This window comes from Opisthocomus hoazin, chromosome 22 (assembly GCF_030867145.1).
Source record: "Opisthocomus hoazin isolate bOpiHoa1 chromosome 22, bOpiHoa1.hap1, whole genome shotgun sequence".
Classification (NCBI taxonomy): Eukaryota; Metazoa; Chordata; class Aves; order Opisthocomiformes; family Opisthocomidae; genus Opisthocomus; species Opisthocomus hoazin.
The window spans coordinates 6,423,924-6,445,139 of NC_134435.1; the positions used below are offsets into that span (position 1 = coordinate 6,423,924).

The following is a 21,216-nucleotide window of genomic DNA, read 5'->3' on the forward strand; positions in this document are numbered from 1 at the left end:
AATTACGCTTTGTCTATGGCTACTAAGACTGATGGAAGGACTACAGTATATCAACATAATTAGGTTCCAGTCAGCTACAGCTATGCATCCTACTTGTAGTAACTAAAGACGCATAGCCTTACAGAGTAGAATACAGTTAATAGAAGATAGACAGGGAGCAAGAGAACTTTATCTATATCCCAGATATTGCAGGAATAGAAACTTAGATAATCTCAGCTAGTCAGTTTGCTGGCCTGTGTCCTTTAGCAATACGGCAATCATGAAAAACAGGATATATACATTGCTTACTGTTCAAATAATTGCAAAAAACACAGACTCACTTCTATTGTTATTAGGTCTTAACTTCTTCCCTTTATTACTCCCAAAACTACAGGAAGTAATGTTTAGAAATCCTGGGTGGTAGAAAATGGTTTGAAATCTTCTGAAACATACAGAGACGCTATTTTTTTATGTTAGGCAAATCATGGCTTTTAGTTGCTTATGTTTTCTTTTAAGTCTCTGAAGTATGTTTTTCAGAGTAGGACAAACCTGAAAATCTAATATTTTGGGAAACAGCAGACATCAAGACTCCACAGAAGTATGAAAACAGCTTTAATATATCGTTATCGGCTAATCAGTGCTGTAGAAGCACTCAGATCAAGTGAAGCAGGCGACTGATATGGATGCCAACATGCATCTGCTAAATATTATGAGTTATTTTAAAGAGTCATTAGCAGTTTGATATAGTTTAAAAGCAGCAAAACAGCTCTATTATTTTTGTGACCTCTTCATTCTTTGCTTTTAGCTCCTAAACCTTCAAGGATGTTTATTAACGTGTTCCAAAAAAGTGCAGATCCCCAAAGGTTATTTATTGATTCAGATCAGTATGGCTCTGCTTACTACTTATGCAGTTTATCTACTCCTTAAAAAGCTTGCTGATACCATCGTCATGGCTCAGTCTCTGTCTGGTTTTCCCTGCTTGCAAGAGTTAAAAAGCAGTTATACAGCAATGAATAAACACATGAATTATTTTAAAAACCCAGTCTGACAAAGTAAGCCCTTGCATTTTCTGCTCTCATAAACCTTCTTCATCTTCATATTTCTGCCACTTGTTTTCAAAGACCGTAAATCTGAAGAGTTCCTAGCAAGCTGCTCTAGGTCACAGCAGCTGACTTTCCCGCAGGAGCCACACAAGTGTGACACAGCTTTTGCTGCTTCTCCAGCCTCAAGGCTGGAGGCAGCACGGCCGCCAGCCAGGCTCTGGTAGCACTGGAGGAGTCTCCTCTGCAGGCATTACTCCAGACAGGTGACCTGTAGGTATTTTTCCACTCTGTCAGCATACCCAAGCCAGTTGCCCTCCAGCTTGTCATAAACACCATAATGCTGAATCTCTTGTACAGCACAGTTTCTTTGCAGCGTTTCAGAGAGAAAAAGTGCATTAGAAATCTCTTTCACTGGTGCAATGCCCCCGAATTCGCATGTCGCACAACGAGAAGGGTTTGAATGAGTTTACAGGTGCTGTTTCCCAAGAGCTCCCTACACTTCCCTGCTCTCAGTGCAGCATTCCACCAAAGGGACCTGATGAATGTGGTGTTGCAAATGAGCTTCTCTGGCTACTGCTGGAGGCAGCTGCTTGCCTCTCCCCAGGGCACAAACCTCCCAGCCGGCCTGGCAAGCAGCACACAGGTCCGCCCTGCCTGGCTGCAGGCAGCCCATGACAGCCAGCACAGACAAGGAGGGATGCCTGGCCTGCTGCAGCGGGGAGGAAGGTGCCATGTCTCTCCCCGCAGCAGGCAATGCCCGGGGAGAGCAGCCTCAGTGCTCTCCAGATATGTGGCACTGCTGGGGGAAAAGAGAGGCTGCCCTTGCGAGCAGGTAGAGAAAATGGAGAGGGTGTAGCGGCATTGCAGTGAGCGGAAAGGATAACATTGACATATCGTGTTAAATTGCTCTTAAAAAAACAAACAAAGAAACAAACAACAAAAACAAAAAAAACAACCAAGCAAACAAAAAACCCCCACCAACACCAAAAAACAAACAGCACACAAACTAAAACAAAACAAAAAAGCTACCTGCAGCAGAACTGAATCAAATAAATGGAAATCTGGCTTAGGTGCTTTTGCCACTTTCTCCCTTCTTGCCCAGTATGGGAAATATTAAGAATTTGACTCAAAAGCCATTTATTTTAACCTATTCACTACTCCTTTAACTCTCCTCCTACCTTGTCCTTGTAAATTCCTCCCTTTCCAGTCCATCTTTCTGCCCCTTCCAATGTCACCCTGAGCTCTTCTCTAACCTGTCACTTTGCTCCCTTCTTTCCTTATCTCGTACTCGTCCTTCACACTACCCTCTCCTGATCGCTTTTCACCCAGGGCCCAATCCATCTCCTACATGCAGCGGTGTGATGGTAAAGTAAATCTATCTGAATAAAGCAAATTGTCCACGAGGTTTGTCTTTTGCTAGAACCCTGCTGACATTTGCTTACACTACTTATTTTTAACTTACATAATGATATTCACAAAAGACAGAGACATTCCTCAGGCTTGTAAGTCTAAGACAGACAGCTGCCTTATCCCTCTGTGCACCAAAAGCCATAGGCTGTGTCCATAGGCTGCTGGTACTGAACACATTTCCTTTTCCGAAGCACAAAATGATAGAAATTCAACTGCATTGTTTGCAACCATTTTCATTTTAGTTCGTTTTTAAATTGGCCACAATTTCCCACCTGCCACAAAAGTTTACATCAAAAATATGGTGTTTCACTACTGAATTCTAGGTGCCGTGTGTCTGCCCAAACCAGACTCCTCTCTACTGAGGCAATGAATGACAGACCATACTTAACTGGAGGGAATAATTGCGGCACCAAAGGGAAACACTACTTTTAAACTGATGAAAGCAGCAGGGATGTCGTGTGTCAGGGATTCCTACTGCCTAATGATTACAGCTTCCTCAACAGGCACAGTAAGAAAAAACTTCTACACTTTCATTCCTCTTGATAGAGCCATTTTCTCCATGTTTTTCTTGCAATTTATTTTCTCATCTGGTTTAGAGACTCTCTTGTAGATTTTTTGTGTGTGTTGTTGTGGGGGTTGTTTTTAGCACTGGAATGAGAGGTTAAAGTATCAGGAAGTAGAAAGGGATTAAACCTCCAGAACAAGATTTGGGGAAAAGGGAAAAGCATCTCAGATGCTAAAGACTCAGAAGTCTTACATGCAATCTGAGATCTCCAGGGCTCATCTCTGCAGGTACCAGTTGGCCCTTCATCTGCAAACATAAAAATACCTTGTGGAAAGCATTCATCTCAGTGTTTCCATCTAGCCAAGATGGTTTTGCACTCAACTCAGAGCTGAACTGCAGCAGATGAAAAGTGAGATTTAAAAAAGAGAAGTCAAAAGCGAACATAAAAGTTGTCATACAACCATCGGCAGGAACGTAATCTGAGCCTTCGCTGACCTTATATTCTTGTGAAAAACAGAACAGAAAAGGATGTACACAAGAGCCTTGATATCTCCTTTAGACAGGAGACTGCCGTGGGGGAGGCTGTGCTGAGAAGGCAGCCAGGTGCCCCTTCATCAAGCTCCCTGTGACTATCCCTGAGAGCAGGAGCTTCCTATCTGCAGGACTGCAGTTCACAAAAGAAAGGTGTCTGAAGGAAATGGACTTAAAAACAATTTATTTTTAATTAATTAAAAAAAAATAATCAGTGATCATCTTGGTTAAATGGTCTGATCACACCTGCTGACAATAGCACCTATCTGTTGCTTGGACAGTGGCAGGTGTTGAACTGCGGAAGCTGACTTAGTCCCAATTTTGCATTCTCCTTATTAGGAGAAGATGCTTTCCTACCAGATGAAGACTCATTCTCTCTTTGTTGGCAAGGACCTCTCTCTGACCTCTGTTCATTATCAGAGAAAGACAGAGGAGTGGGACTTGTGAACCTCCAATTCGACATCCTCGAGCCTCCCAGTACTACCCAGGAACTACACAAGTGAAGCTTTCTTGAGAGGCAATTTAAAAAAAAAAAAAGTGGTCCAAAACTGGTGTGCAGTTTCCAGGAGTTCCTCCTATAATTTCCAAATAATCTTCTACATAACAAATCAAAGACTAGAGCTTAATTCACATATGCAAGCTTTACTTGAGATTACAATTTAGGACATAAATCTCTGGAATCTTTACTTAACATTTGAGGGTACATTTTTACGGGCAACAGAACATCATCTTTCAGTAAAAATGATCAAATTCAGAAAAGGAATGCACACACATCCACATGACCAACAACTCCCAAATATTTACAGATCTGAGACCAAGCTCTTCTATTCTCGAATATTTTAATGGGAGTTTCTTAACAAACATTTGTAGGGTATATTAACTAAACAGCAGCACTGATTATCTCACACAGTTCATTGTATCCCACTGTCCAAGAGGTAAAGAACACAGAGAAAAGTAAACTGAATTAAGCTTCTGGCTTCAGAAGTAGAATGCACACATATTTTGATCAATAAAATATAAAACACTGTCTTCCTTTTATGATTATAGAAATTCATTAATGCATTAGAAGAAAAATATTCCAGCTATTCAGAGCAGACTGCAGGATGATTTAGAAGACTGATAGTGAGCTCTTATGTGTTGCTGCGTGATAGAAGCTGGACTCCAACAGCATGACTTTGCTGCTTCTGAAGTATCATGCAGAACACTACTTATATACCAAGCACAGGCTAATTACTGGATCTCAGCTGCATGCATGTGTACAACAGAACTTACATGTATTTTTTACCTGGAGATAACGAGAAAGCTTTGCTTTTCAGAATACAAGGGAAAGTTGTCCTTGGTAATGCTTAAGGGTACCAAAATCTAGCAATTCATCAAAACCAATCACCAGGTGGAAAAACACTTAAAAGCATCTCTCAAAGAGCAAATATCCCAAAACAACTCGAGAATGGAAGCAGAATGGAAAGAAACTGAAAACCTGTAAGTATCAAGAGAATGGCACACAAGGAGGAGGAAGTTGTTATATTTTCAGCACCAATGCAGAACATGCAGCAGCTATAAACCTTCAGGCACAAGCCAAATATACCCTGCACTGGAGAGACCAAAGATGACAGCACAGTGGCTTACTGATGTCAGAGGAGGTATGCAGCTTGGAAAGACTGCATTTCTGTCTCCTACGCTGTTTCAAAAACCAGAAGCCAATGTTGCACATCTACCATGCAGAATGCTGCAGCTGTACCCGATTCATTATGCTGAAGATTTTTGTGTCCACCCACTGCTTGGTCCTTAAATCTGCACATCCTCCCCCTTACAATCTTAATAGCTCCACTGCGGATATGCCCAGACTGCCCATCTTCAAGATCATAATCTTTTGTTCAACCTCCGCTGTCATAACTGTGCCAGCACCCACCTTCACACCTTCTGGTATCACAGTCTAAAATAAAGTGGCTGTTATTAGGGCTGGAAACATCTAACAAATCTGTCTGTAAATCACAATGCACACATGAAATGAAGCAAAGGAGCACAAAGAAAGAATAGTTTCCAAACAAAGCAACTTTACTAGCTTACTTGCATGGTAAAATGCGAACAACATCATTCTGCTTGTAACTCTCAATGCAGACAGCACAATGATCAAAGTCTGGGTCTGTTTCCTAAAATGAATAGAATGAAAATTCAAGTCAAGAGTTGAGGCTATGACAAATGTAAAAGTAGTTGCGACTAGTACATGAACTGCATTGTGCCAGGTGGCTGTTACTAAGATACAAAACCAACGACTGGGTTACTACATTCCAACATGACTTGAGCAAGAAAAGTATCTCACACATACAAAACTCTCCCCTCATTTGGAGCTGGAACATGGTCATTTGAAACATGGGCTAAGGCCTAAGATGATTCTAATACTTGTCTGAATCACTATAAAATATAGCTGTGTTTTCCTAGAGGTTCTACTTCAGCTTGGAGTTAAAACTTTTATTTTCTTCAGGGTTTTTATTTTTTTCCAGGATAAGGATCCCGGAATTCCCTTTTGTAGCCAGAACTAGCAATTTTTTGTTATTTCAGAGTAGTCCCAATTTTTTGTCTGCTGCTTACTTGCAGCATTATCATCATTCTCATCCAGACATGAAGATGAGGATCATTGACTAATTGGCTCCTCTCTTATTCTCTGTTTTCCAGAAATTATGACACTTTAAATTTTTTTTTTTTTTTTTTAAACATGAGAATTTAAAGTTTCTAATGAAAAAGGGGTGGCTCCATTTGGACGTAGATATGGCATCAGCAATACATATTTAAAATGTTTGGGCCTGTGACACAAAACAGACTGTGCTTTCTCTTAGTTTAAGTTCATTATTCTTTTCAATGCCAGCAAGCTACCCACAAGACACTGAGACAGGAACCACAGCAAGACAACAGCCACTCCCCGGTCAGCACCGGTCAGTGCTGGGTGCAGAGAATCCCGATGGCTGCTCTGATGAAGGACAGGTTTTCTCCTAACCTCTGTCCACCTGTGTGTGCATCCCCTGCTGCCTGTACTGCAACCTTCACATCACTTGCCAATTTTGAATTCATACTGTCAAGACAACAGCATCATTTCTTTTAATACGGAAAAGTTCCTCTTATCTATAGGTACTCCCACACCCACAGAAAAGATTAAGTGTAGTAGGCTGTCTTGAAATAAAACTACACAGGCAGGGAGAAAGAGCAGAAAGACATTTTTCTTGCCTTCTCTCTGGAAGCAAATTTTTCCATTAATTCCCAATCTTCCATTGCTGATAGTATTACAAGAAAGATAAAAAGGAATGACACTAAAAAGGCCCAAGGCAATAATCTTCTCTTGAAAAAAACAAAACCAAATCATAGCCAGTATTCCCTTGCCTTTGCAAATTAAAGTGCAAAAATTAAGCAAGATTAAGCAACTACTTTTTCCTTTCAGAATCAAAGACAAAGCAGTGCTGCTCAGAAACGTGGAAAAAGTTTAGGACTTAACATACCCCATATTTTAGTTTGTATACTGGCAAGAAATTTTCTTGGAGTAACACTTATGACTTTTAATGAAATACCTGTTTATACTCCCCCTCAGATTACTGGATATTCATATTGTACTTAAGAGATTGTCCTTCATTACCTTTTAAATTTATTTTTACTTTACACAACTAACACATGTGATGATTCTAAGCTTACAGAATTCCACATAAACAATGCAGCCCTATGTATTCCTACCAGCACCGCCGCCCCTCCAGCCAGCCAGCACACAAAACCACTCTCAGTCACATTTGCCAGATGGAGTGCAAGTAGTATTTAAGCAAGAAAAACTTCTGTGAAATGTGCAGACTTACAGCATACATTGATACTAAAAGTTACACAAAATGCTGTGCCACAGGACAAAGTAAGCCTTCAACAATTATACCTTATCGCCCTTCTTTACTGTCCTGGTTGTCAATTTACCGATGGCTTTCTTGGCAGCATCTCCAAGACGACGCTAATAAAGTGACAAAGAAAAACACAAATTAACCCTGATAATCAAGCTTCATTACTGTCCTTTATAATGACTTATTTGGGCTCAATACTAACATTGCAATACACACTATGGCAGTAGACCAAAACATAAGAAAAAAGTGTAGACAGCAAAGCCCACAGTTACAGACTGTCAGGAAGAAAAAAAATTCAACACTTGAGCCCACAAACGCACTTGATAAGCATGGACATAAACCTCATGGACCTTATACAATTTCACAATAGTGATCCAAAATTAACGTGACAAAACTAACCAAACTCAGCCTTCAGGATAAAAGCTGCAGCACAACACTTCCCCCTGCCCCCCCGTGACTTCCGTTACATTCTGTTCACACTGCTTTTCATTCACTGTGCTGTGATATAGCCCTTCTTCTTCTTAAGCTTGAATTATTACTATTTTTCCCCCCGAGCAGACTGATCTTATTCTGAAATGTAAGATATCCTCTCAGTGTAACCTAGTTTCTCTCTTGCTATTACTTGAAACCACCAGGATCGCACAAATAAAAAAAAAAAACGGGTCATGAAATCTAAATAAGCCAATACAGACTTAATCAAAGCTGAAACGAATACTGGTTTGAAGATGAACCTCAATCTGAACGCAAAGGTCAAGCTATTTTTTGTTGTTTATGCTGTTTTTATGACCACCACAGTTGGATGCAAGGAGCCAACTGTGCAATTCAGGTGCTGATTCCCACCGCAATGCCCAGTTCCCAGCCAAGGCAGAGCAGCTGTTTGCCAGCTGGTCTGTGGGATCCCAGAGATGGGGCACCGAGTGGAATAAAGCTTGCGTCTTCTTGTTTCAGGAACCTGAGACATCAGATTTGGTTTACACTGACTGGAAAAAGGGAAGATCGTGTACTTCATGCTTTACCTCCATCTTGCACTCTGCCTTTGAAAGAGACGGGCTGTTTCTGAGAACGTAAGCTGCGCCTATCGAAACCTCCCACACAGCCCGAATCAAATGTGCGGGTTTTGTGCCTGACTTCTACACAGCTGAAAATTAAATCCTTCCTAAGTTGTACCCCCTGTATCATATACTTTTTCTGCATACAAACTGAAACTAAGAAGGCTGCTTTTACCCGAGAAACACAAAGACCTCAGAAGTCCACCACAAACAACTGTACCACTGTTGTTCTAGAGTTACACAAGCACATTTTTTGTGTTTTCCACAGAAGAACAGCTCTTATTAATATTTTTTAGAGCATGAATTTGAAACAAAATCAGATACTCAGTCTCAACTACCGAAGTATACCCATGTAGGAAATGCAGCATCAGAAACAGAGCTGGGAAGGGGAAATTACACGCTTCCTGAAGTCAGACATCTCACCCTAACTTCAACATGTGAAAAATTGGTCAATTTAAGCAAATCTAAATTACATGTCCTGGAACAAGCGTATTGTCCTGAATACTTAACGACACAGAACACATTGGCACATTGCTGGAATAGATAATCATTATATAACCAAAAGTGTGATTACTAAGAGAGAACTAAGGCTGAAAAGGCATTTAACTTTAATGCTCAACGCTACCAACTAAGTAATCATGGGTAGTATTTATATTTAGTTGTGCTGCATATGATTGTATACGCACTACAAGAACTTGTAAAGACAGATTATTTTCTACTGGAAGTATAATATTTCAGCAAAACTCTTCCAAAATGTATACATGTTCTCTTCTGTAAATAAATTTGCTAAACAGTAACTTTCATCTCTTCCATTAAAAAGATCCATCTCCTACATTTTCTAATTTGAACACATAGTGTTTTTATGCCAACATTGGAAACGCTCAGGATTTGCTATTTTGGCAAGTTTGGGCATAGGCATACAGCACATGATTGCTTTTAAAACCCAGAAGTGTCTCGATGCAAAAGGCCACCACCATATGCAAAAGAGTTTCACATCTCTGGCGGAAGCGTGCAAGACCAGTGACGTGAAATAGCAGTATCTACTCGAACTATCTACAAAACACAGCATGTTTTTGACGGTTTTGATTTTTTTTGTGTCTTGACATAACTTAAAAACAAGATCATAGCCTAAATCAAGTTATTTCACCAGTAACAGCACAGCCTTCTCTCTGTGAAAGCTCTCAAAGCTCTTCAAAAATAAGCTGTAGCTGTCGCCACCTTCTTATTAAAGTTTAATAAGCTCAGCTTTTTAAACCACATAAAATTTTCATCAAGTTTCTCCTGACCTTTGTAAAAATCTAAAGAAAGAAAAAAGGTCATAAGAGCCCTTTCCCCATGGAGCAACTGTTTCGAAACATGGACATTTGGAAGAAGCCTAGAACCATGTAGGGGATGCAGTAGGAACAATTTAGCATTCTACAGACATTCATTGAGTAACAGTTATATTTAAACTTTCACCATCCCAAGGGACCACACTAAATATCGGTTACAGTGTGGTCACTTAAGAATGACATCCTTAGGAAAATCTACAGGATGCCCACGGGACTTGCAGCATCAGACACTATTTATAGAAACCAAAAAGGAAATCCTTTGTCACAAGTGAGGCTTTATAAGTTTGCATTTCTTTTAGGTTTGACAAAACATCTTTACAGATCCTAAACACTGCTTCATCGTGAGTTCCCTTGCATTAGCTCTAATTCAGGGGGGAAGGGAGACAGTGACTAGAGGTCAGCAGCTTTCTAAGTTAGCCTTGACAGAGAGACACAGAGGCAGAGACAGCACAGCGGATTTCCTGAGATTTACTGACCCTTCTCAATAAAAGCCAAGGCACACTACGGAGGCAGTGGGTCATTAAGGCCACGCTAGTAAAACATTTACTTCTGAAGTTTAACCGATATTTGAGTTGATGACTTTATTTAATCAAGATCTCCAAGTTTGGCCATATTTAATTCAGTCCTTAAATCAGAGTTGAAAAAGAACATAGGAAAGGCATACTGAACAAAATTTTACTTAAAATATATGGCCAGGAGAATCAGGCAGTCCATACCAAGTGTGATCTTGAATAAAGTTGAAAGTTTGTGCAGATCACTAAGCAGCTCTGTACCTTAGTTTTCTTACCCTAACATTCATGACAGATTATAGCTTGGAAATACCTTTATACAGCTTCAGAACTACTTTAACTATTACTAAAGCTATCCTTAATAACATGGATAGAATTCATAACCTTAGCTTGTGCTCCCCTACACTATACAAGTTCCTTCACAATTTAACTTTCCTCCCCATTCCCAACATACATACAGTACGTATTATTCAGCCAATGTAGAATCTATCTTGCTCTTGGGCTTAAACTCACCAAAATCCAAATATTTTGCTTCAATTCTATACTTTCCTGTTATGTAATAAGATCTTGTAGTGGTGCTGCTCAGGATAAAAACACTTTGCTATATAAAAATCCTTGTCCACCAGCATGCTCTGCCTCTGAACAAAAAGGTTCTGAATGCTGGTTTGATGGACATTCCTTAGAAACGATCTGTTCTCTATTGAGTGCCGTATACAGAAATATCACCTCCAGAACTTAGAGAAAAAGAGAAGTCCCCTTACCTGATTCCTGTCACGTGCACTTGTGTACCTGATCTTCTGGATGAAGTAAAATATTAACCACGCTGAAGAAATTATCATCAAAACAATGAATGATATTGACACAAAGACTAGAGAGCCCCGACTGAAGTTTTTTGGAGGAACACGGGACCCCACTGCTATTGCCATCAGGACAGAGATATTCTTTTCCAAATAATTCAGGATCTCCTTAACCTTTGATTCTGTAATCATGACAGCAACAATGTCTCCAGTTCCTATAAAAAAAGAAAAATATTTAATTTAAATTCAAAATTAGCATGGCATGCTGCTCATAAGATTTTCCAAATGCAAAGCCATTTGACAGCTTAGAGATTTCAATCCAAGCCATCTATGGCACAAGAAACATGCTACTGGGCACTCAACTCATGGCTTGTCCTTCAAACTCAGATTTTCAAATTAGGGCATTAACATGCAAACTGTCTGCAGCTCCACACATAGTAGCAGATCTCTATGGGTGGTTACACAAGACTTCCCACATTATAATCAGCGGGCAGTCTGAACTAGCTTAGAAAGTACATTTATTCCAGATTTGAAGCTGAGAATACCTAAATAGGTAACTCACAGACAAACATTTAGAAGACAAGTTCAATGATATTGCTAGAGTGGTCTCAGTATACACAGTGCTGTGTACAAGTTGCCCTGGAGAGTTATGCAAGGTTCCCTGAGTGGTTACGAGGCTTCCACATGCCACCAAGGTTGTCAAGGACCTGTAAATCACAATTCCAGCAAGGAAGCAACTAAACCAAACTTCTACCTACATCACTTCAGACAGAAGTGAAAGTAAAGTGACTAAGTCTGGCTGCAACTGCAAAAGAGAAATTAAAAAACACCAAACCCTAAACTTGGCAGAAGTTCGAGTGCTGATTTTATCACCCATACAAAGACGTGCTCGATAAGATAAAACCACAGAGAGGCTGTCAGCTTCATCAGCTCTATTTTGAATGCGTAGCCCATCTGGTTTTCAGGGTGTCCTGCCTCTAGATTACCTCCTGTCCCAAAGGGAAAATTCTTAGCACAAGGATAATAAGAGAATTAAACCACAAGACTGCTGAAACGAATGAAATCACCTGCAGAGCAGAGAGAGCATCTATGTTTTAAAAGCAAAGGCCCCATAACAAAGAGGATCTTGAACTCAGGGCAATTCTGACCCAAGTTCAAAGCAAGCAAACTTTATAGAAAAGCCAAAGCCAGAAAGAAAAAAATCCTTACGAGTGCCATTCTCATTCATCTATGTCTACTTGCTTCCTATACTAAAACCCCTTTCAAGACCTATTTTCAAAACGCTTGAGAAGTCTGCTTATCTATTTGCTCCATCTGCTTGCTCCAGTTCATGTTCCTTCAGAGAGGAATGGTATAATGCAAGCGACTTCAGCACCGGGATTCTGGATTTAAGTTATAGAGAACCTAGTGCCACAGTGAAGAGAGAACATGAGGCCCTAAGCCTTTTAATCAATATATGATTTTTTAAGAAGTTATTGCATGCACAAAATGAAGCCAAAGACCCCAAAAAAGCAGCACCTTTGAAAGCGAGGGCACAATAAGTCAGGGTGACAGTTCCAGACAGCTACATGATTTTCCAGAATAGGGGCTTTAATAGAATTGTGTAAGTCTTAAATGTTATCTCATTACTTGTCCCATTCACCATACCAAACAGTAACTTGTCACTATCCTCGGTTTTCTGAACAAATTCCCTAACATTAGTGTTGTGGATCATGCTGACAGAACTACTCAGAAGAATCAAAACTAATAATCTCAGAAAATAAGATTTGCACAATAATTTTAAAAATATTCCACAAAATTGATTTCCTGAAGAAATTTCAACTTTTCTTTATTTAAAATTGAAATGGTAAAGACATTCATGCTTTGCCCTGGTAACACAGGTATAAGTAGGAAAAGAATGTTCAGTGTTTCCAAATGAGTATTTTTGAAAAAAGTGTCACAGTAGCTCAAAAGGTTCGAATAGCAACCAAAACCCAACACAATTTATGGATACAACTTATTTAAACACTAGTATACCACAAATTCACATAATGTCCACTTAAGTCCAGCTCTCCACAGACACTTCAGTTCAAGACATACTCTTTGGTTTCATGCAAATTAACCAAGATATTTAATAGGCAGCAAAACTCAGAAACAGAGTAAAAAGCCACCACTTGCTTTATTTTCAGAGGAAATCTACTTGGATTCCTACTTGTCCAGTTGGGGAGAGGGTCCCTGCCCAGACTTGCAGCACTTAATTACAAGACAGGAGCCACCTTTCCTGCAAGATTCTGTACGTAGATGCAGCACGTGCTCCTGTAACCCCCAATCCCTAAAGCTCAATCAAGATCAATCATGAGCACGTAGTTTATATTACTTGATATTTGCCCTAGGCTTTGCTTCCATTCTCCATGTCTTGTTCAGATAGTGAAGAAAGGCGGGGAAGGGTGCGGGGGAACTGTATTCCCCAGAGCACATGTTCTTTTACACTTCCCCAGCAGGTATTTATTTTCACCAAGGAATTATGTTAGAATCAAAATATCAGTCAGAAGCACTCAATGTAGCATGCTGATGTGATTTACAGCTATCTGCAAAGCAAAGCTGACTAAGATTTTCCGATACTGGTCCAGTTCTCTCTGAATCAAAAGCTGAAGACTCTGTCTCCTGCTGCCCAGGGAACGTGACAAAGCTGACAATCTGTCACACGTTTTATATAAAGCCCAGCACAAAGGGAACCTCTGGCATCACTGCAAAGTGATTTGCATTCCAAACGACTCAACTGGGAACAGTCAAAGTGCTACTGCTGCTTCTGACCCTGCAGCCAAGGAGAACCGCAGAAAAGAAAAATAAATTGTGTCTGTTTAACATACTGAAGCTCAGTGGAAACTGGGACTTGGTTCATCCGTATTTTTGTCAGGGGCATCACCCTAAATAATTTTAGCAAGAGCTCCCTGCCTGAGAACAATTGGGGGCAGGAGGAGGCACTGACTCATTCATTTTAAGCACCTTGAAACCTTGCATTTCTGAAACTTATGCAGAAAAAAATCCTCAGGTGAACACAGAAAGACTAACAGTGTTTGTAAAAGTTAAAATATGTCTTACTACATAATCTTATGAAAAGCAATGCTCTCCTCCGCCAAGAACACAATGTCCAGAGCAAAGAAGCTGGAATGCTAACTCAAGCTAATGAACTACACGCTCAACCATAAATGATAAGCTAGGACAGATGGTAGGCATAAGATAAATATTGATGCCTGTAAATATAAATCATTTAATTGGTATCATCCAAGCCCAAAGAGCTCTTTCTAGCTTGCAATTTTACCATGTGCACATTTAATTAGGATAGTTACACAACATTACGTATGAAAAGGGATGAAGTTGCAATTCATCATTAAATCTGTGTAATATTACATTGGGAAGGAAAAGAGAAGGACTTCAAAGCGGAGAAGACACTAAAAACAAGAAGATGGGAAAACCAGCAACACCCAGAAGTTTCCTGTAGAGCTCCTGAGAAAACTGCTTTGCTCTCTCACTTATCTATCTGTATCTCCTACAATTTTAAAAGAGCACACTTCGAAAATAAATAGCAAGTCATCTCAAAACAAAATTACCAGTCTCATCACAAGTAAATAATTGTTTCATTTTGTGTTTATTTTGTTGATTCTTGACTACCAAATGTTTGTCTGAACCTTAAAATATGGACAGCTATGGCCAGGATACCAAGCTAAAGATGGGCATGGTTCAGTCAGACACCTTCCATCTGTCTACCACCCCTTGGAGGATGCAGGGAATGGCAGCCTGGCAAAATGCAACTGCCAAACAGCTGATTGTTTTTTTACTGGGCTTGTGAACAGCCCAAGCAGCTGTTTGGTCAATAGTGGGGCAGAAGGACAGTCTCTGATAGTGCATGCTGATGCTGCAGACAGCATGAAGCAGATATTCTTTCACGAGCGCGAGATGACTGCAGTCTAATGTTCTCTCTTTAAATAGCAGACAATATGTAATCGTAACTGAATCCTTGCATGACTTCATTCTGAACAACCTAAAGTTAAGACACATTTATCTGAATAATTCTGCTGGTGGAAATGTCAGAATACTTCCTTTAAAAAAGCAAACAAAATCCCCACCTTTCTAATAAAGGCACATGATTCAGACACTGAAATGCTACTGCCTACTCAACTGCAACAATCAGAAGATCATTAATGATAATGTAATTGGAAATAAAACTGCCCATTTTCACAAACCAGACTTTCCCATTCTTCTATTAAAACCTTGTAACTGCATGTTAAACATTTCTGAACACATATCAGAATTAAAAATATGGCAACACACGCTATTCAGTACCCAGGAAAGGGGTCAGTCCCATTACTGTGAGCGACACATTTGTTGGAATAACATTAAGTACCAGTGAAACCACTCCAACAGCATTTGGGAGCCCACAAAACGTCAACAAAGAAAACAGAAAAGCACAAATGAAGTGCTATTGTTATATATGAAGTACTGAGAGAGCGATCGGGAGTTCTGCAGAAACATCAGAAAACTCTGAGCTGCAAGGGAGCAGAGGCAGAAGCAAGAATTACCCCCACAAGGTAAGGGACTTCACCACAGAGGAGATAATCCATGGAACCCACGAGGTGAGGTGAGGCAAAGCGAATAGGCATACTGAGCTGTATGCAAAGCTGCACTGCCAGAAAAGGTGGGCTTGGGGAGCACAGCTTATAAATACAAATTCCATAGTACTTAACGACATTGGGGAAAAATACACAAATTATTCGGATACCTTAAAATTCTAGTCTAATATAAATCAGAAAAATTCTTCATGGAGATAGGTCTTACTTTCTAAACCAGGCTTTTGGAAAAGCAGACACCAAGAGGAAGAGCCTTGGCACATCTTCAGAGCAATTAAAACTGGTCTAGCTGCACATATTTTTATTTTGATCTGATCAGAAAGTAAACAAGAGCACATCCAAGCTGTCAACACATCAGTGCAATCTCAAGGGTAAAATAGATTGTTTGAGAGGTCCCAAATCAAATACTTCTGAAAGCAGAAAAAAACTGTAATATTTGTCAGTTACTTAGTTCTAAGCAAGGCAAGAATTTAATGTCAAGAATATACATAAATTTTAAAATTAGACTGGACAGCATTTTAAAACATATTTCTGCCTGTTGCCTTTATAACATCAAAAATGTTGAATTCTTGTCTGTATACAAACACTTACTTTAGGATGCCTATTTTATGTAGCGCCAGACACTAGAACAGATGTTGTAATGCTATCGTGAGAAAACTGTAAAGGACAGCAGTATACGAAACGTTTACCTAGAAGTTAGGCTTTCACGGGACACATCAGTTAGAACACAACCAGTGGAACACCTAGCTACCTCAAAATATTGAGCAGATATTTGCAGAAATCACAAGTCTCTGCTACACCAACCCACGCAAAACAACCTGGGGAAAATAAAAACAAAATCTCTTCCAAGGCTAAAACTTGAATTCTGACTTAAGAGGACCACAAAGTAGATATCCAGGTTCTGAGGACCAGGGTTCTATGAATTGCAACTGAAATACAGACAAGTTATGTCTGAAGAACACTCAAACCTCTTCCTTGATTGCAGCAAAAAGAGCTTCAGCAGATTTTACTCTGCCAGGCTAAGAAAGGGCACTTGTACCACGCCCTCTAAATGTGACTACATACACTTCAGTATTTGGCATGTACCACGCATCGCTGTACTGCTAATAGACATGTGATGGACAGTCACTGAGCTCTGCTCCTTTAAGAAAAAATAGGGATATGACTGAGGCTTATGATTAGAAAACCAGAAACAGCAAGAGTAGCTTTCCAAAGATGGGTGTGACACAATTAAGTTCAAAACAAACATTAAAGCCTAATCAGATTCTTGTTGCACTAGCCTGTAGCACACTAAATTATTAAGTCCATAGCTGATAAGCAATCATCTTCTAAGCAGGAATGATCTTTCCAATGCCCCCCTTCCTTCATTAAACAAGAAACAACGCTTCAGTATAATGTTCTTCCCATACTTTTACATCAGCTTTATAATCTGCTATGACCAAGAGTTCCCAATAGAAAAGAAAGCTAAATAGCAAAATCGGTTGAGGAAGCTGTTGGGCCATATTTAGATTACAACTGCTGACGCATTATTTCGTAACCCAGTTGCTCCATTCTGACACTCAAGGAGATGTTTCTCAAGGAGAACTCTGCATAAGATCAAAACAGGTAGTCACAGCTAAATCCTCCTGCTTCATTCACAAGTCCAAATCACACTGATAGACGGGAGATGGTGGAGCTATGGCCCTGCATGTCCTCAAGACTGACAAGGTCCATCTGTCTCTGCTACCCTCGGCATACCCAACAAGAAAACTGACAATTACAGTCTCTCAAAGATACAATTCAGTATTTGTATGCAGAACAGAGGCGTTGAGACTTCAGCTTCACTGCAGATCATTTCCTCTCCATCAACCTTAGCCAGAGAGCTCTTTTTTATCTTCTATCATAATTCATATGACACTAAGCACTGTTAAAAAAGTTAAGATCCTTCTATTAACCTACAAGATACACCCACCTCTTCTCTAAGCATCCCACAAGTTCCTGAATCTTTGCCCAGTCTTGACTTATGAAAGCAAAAATGCACTACCTTCACCATTTCTGATGGGCACCAGAAGGACAGATTTGTGACTGGGCAGAGTAGGGGGAGCACCCGAAGGGAGAATGTATGAATCCCTGGAACCAGAACTGCAGCAGAGTTCACTTCAAATGGTAAGGACACCGGGTTCAGGGCTTTGGGTTTTGATGCCCCCTCCCCCCTTTTGACTGCCTAGACCATTCTACTTCAATTGCATATTCCCTTTCTGCAGAAGGACTTTTATCTTCTGGGAATTACATTTATATATATGTTTTTATGCATGTGAACTTTTGGGTTCTTCACACTAGGGAAAAACAAGCCTAGATAAGGGAAAAGCAGACAGATGCTGCAATGATTTCACACACAATTCACACGACGTTTTTCTCTGAGCAATGCTTCTTTGCATCTACTTGCACTAGGTTTTTTTGAAAAGGAAACAGACATTCCACTTAAATAATGTCGGAAGAATAAAAAAAACTTGGTACAAAGGAATTTATCATTCTATCATCCTCATTCCACAACCTGCACAGATTTTTTTTTTTCTTTCATTCACATTTCACTCATCCACGTAGTTTTACAAGGCATTTAGCTATGTATTATGGTGAGTAAACTGCATTTGCAATCCTATTTAATGAATACTTTCACTGTTAAGGTATTAGTATGCTAACAAAGTAGACAAAATTTTACATTCAAACCTTGAGCAAATGCAAATTAATAAAATGCAGAAGGGTCATGTTAAGTTTTGACTAGGGAAATGGTGTAATCCTACCACATGACACACTACTGAAAAAAGGTTACTCATGTCACAGTTTCACATACTTCCAAAATATGTAAGTCTTTATCTTCAAAAGATATTTCTGAGTATTTGAAAACAACCTTTCTTCATGTATGCTTCTGAACGTCTAAAACCTGTTAGCTTAGATCTGGATTTAACACCCAATCACTGATTACAGTGTCACATTCTTGACTGATCAATTATATTAATGTAATGTAGACCTTTCTGGCCCATTCATCAGTTTAAGACACACTTAGATTTTGATAACTATAAATCTCCATAATCTTGCATTCTGTAACGTGATCGGGAGCTAGCAGGTGGCTTCCATTTTGCTATTTTGATATAGCAGTTTGTATTCCCACTAACGGAAGCTGGAGCTAAAAAACCCAGGGATTTCTAAGAAGGGTAATCTGTCATGCTCATGCATTTTCTTCTATCTACAGACAGCTTCCATACAGATCCATCAATCTGGACAGTCATTCCAAACAAATTCAGCATAGCACAAAAGAGAAATGGCAAGAGTGTCTTACCCAAGGACACTACAAAATATTTTTAGACCTTCATAAATAGCATATTCATAGATTAATATCATCAATTTGATTCCACCGAATCCATAAGTTTTGGGAATTACTGTGCTGCTGGGGCTCAGACTTTGCATAAAAAAGAGAATATAATTACTTACTGTCTCTAACAGTCCCGTGGGCCTTTTCACAGTCACAGAACTAATTACCCTTTCAGCTGGCTAAGGAAAAATGAGCCTAACTGCTGTTATTTCAGTTGTGGATGAGGCATACACCACACAAAAACACTGGTAAGAAGTCCTGCAAGGCACTGAGGCTATGTTAGCTTTGTAAAGGGGTTTCCCTGGCTTATCTTGACGAGACAAATGCTTCCTTATGGTCCAGAATCCGTGCTTCCAGCACACTCCTCTCCACATCTCGTTAAGTGTCAGACACCTCCATCTACTGTACAAGAGATTTTCCTGATGAATTCACCTCCAAATGCAGTGGGAAACGATTAACTATAATGCCATTGACACTTGTTCCCCACATTTTCAATTAGCTAATACAAACAATAAACAATATAAAATGGTCAAAGGCATGTAAACTACAGTTAGGCTATTGGTTGTTTTGCCTTTTTTAAAGCTTCAGCTTTAGTGACTCATCTCGCTTTCATTTTCACTAGTATTCCAAGGTAAATGAATAACAATAAATTATAACAACAGTATTGCAATATACAATAAAATCAGTTTTGAGCTGCGGATTAAAACTAGGTCTCAATAATCCAGGGAAAGTTTTGCAGTGGAGTTGGTACAGAGCTTAAATATTCCTCAGCACACTTCTGTGCAAAGTAATCTGCAACGCACCCTGCCATAGCTTTCACACATCGGTTCAGCTTACAGTTACATAAAGAGACATTTGTGAGAAAAAGGCAAGCAGCAGAGGAGGAGATGTGCTGCACGCAGCAAGTGCCACAGCAGAGGAGAGCGGCAGTTCGACTGCCCCATCTCTGCAGTCCGCTCTACCCACTCCAAACTAGGGCAAGAACATGGAATAGCCATTAGATGGCAACAACTGCAAATTACTTCTTGTCCCTCCTGCCTCTGACCCAGTGACCTAAAATAATCCACCTAAAATACATCCAGTTTTATCACAGTTCAAAGCAAGTACAGACCTTGCTTCCTGTGCTAGGGTGGCTTTTAAGTGAATAGAGGGCCATCAGCAACCCTCCCTTTGAAAGGAAGCCGCTTCTGGGAGCCAGTGTTGGGCAGCTCTCCTGCAGTACTACAGCAGGGGAACGTCACCTTCTACTGATGAGATGTCTATAGCTTGTTCTAAGACCTTTAAAAGATCTACTTGTATAGGTAAATCCTCTGAAAAACCTATTCTATTAGAAGTTGTTTAAATACTTCAGGAAATGTCTTCAGTACTGATAAACAGCAGGTATTGGAATCCAGCAGCTTCATTTTGACACTCTTCTACATTCGATAATATTTATATCTATTTATATTTCTGTTTATATTTGTTCCATAAATTCTGAGTATGGAATGTTAACTTTAGAGATTTCTTTGGCTTATATTCTTTCGTATAAATCCAAATAAGAGTCTAGATTTTAACAGAGAAGTTTAATATAAAATTTAACTATTTTATACTTGACAGGACTGTCTCCACCATGCACAAACAAAAAAAAAAAAAGAATTAGAATGCTATTTTACCTGCATTTCCTTCCTATTCTTATAATTGATTGTAAAGGAGACAGCTACTACACATTTTCTCTACCACACAGGCTCTTTTTTACATTAGACAGTATTTGTTCTGGTTTAACAGAAGTAGCAAGCAAAACCACTCACAAAACTGCCTTCCTGCCAGTGATATCACAGTCTAACACAACCTATGCTGGGAAAGATGTCCTTCACTTAGGTTGATAGAGGACATCTACAAGAATATCTAACAGAAGTTTATTTTCCATGCACATAGTAATACATACAAGGGTATACACAAAGAAAATAATGTTGCAAATAAGATTAACAGAAATATTTATACATTTTTTAAAAATTCATCAACTTAAGGTGAATATCTACTTTAAAACTCAGCTTGAAGTCGATAGGGGCAGACATATAGTGGACTATCACACAATAAAAAGCGAATTGTGGTATTAGCAATAGAAACTGTTCATTTGACACGGTGACGATAGACTGACTCGACAGTGACAGTTGTTACCTAGCCACCAGAAGGAATTTATATTCTGCTAAGTAGTATGTGGAGTATGAACAAATTTCCCTACAATTAAAATTTTCAAATGT

At 39.5% G+C, this 21,216-nt stretch overlaps 1 protein-coding gene across 5 annotated transcripts in view; it reads right to left on the bottom strand.

The window, feature by feature from the left end:
• RNF130 (ring finger protein 130) overlaps positions 1-21,216 on the bottom strand; it is a 54,793-nt gene that overhangs the window by 20,119 nt on the left and 13,458 nt on the right. For all 5 annotated transcript variants that reach the window (XM_075441387.1, XM_075441386.1, XM_075441385.1 and 2 more), the window contains 3 exons: positions 10,985-11,235; positions 7,373-7,444; positions 5,536-5,618 (listed from right to left, as the gene is read on the bottom strand). In XM_075441387.1, coding sequence (XP_075297502.1) covers positions 5,536-5,618; positions 7,373-7,444; positions 10,985-11,235 — 406 coding nt within the window. The remainder of the gene's footprint in view (positions 1-5,535; positions 5,619-7,372; positions 7,445-10,984; positions 11,236-21,216) is intronic.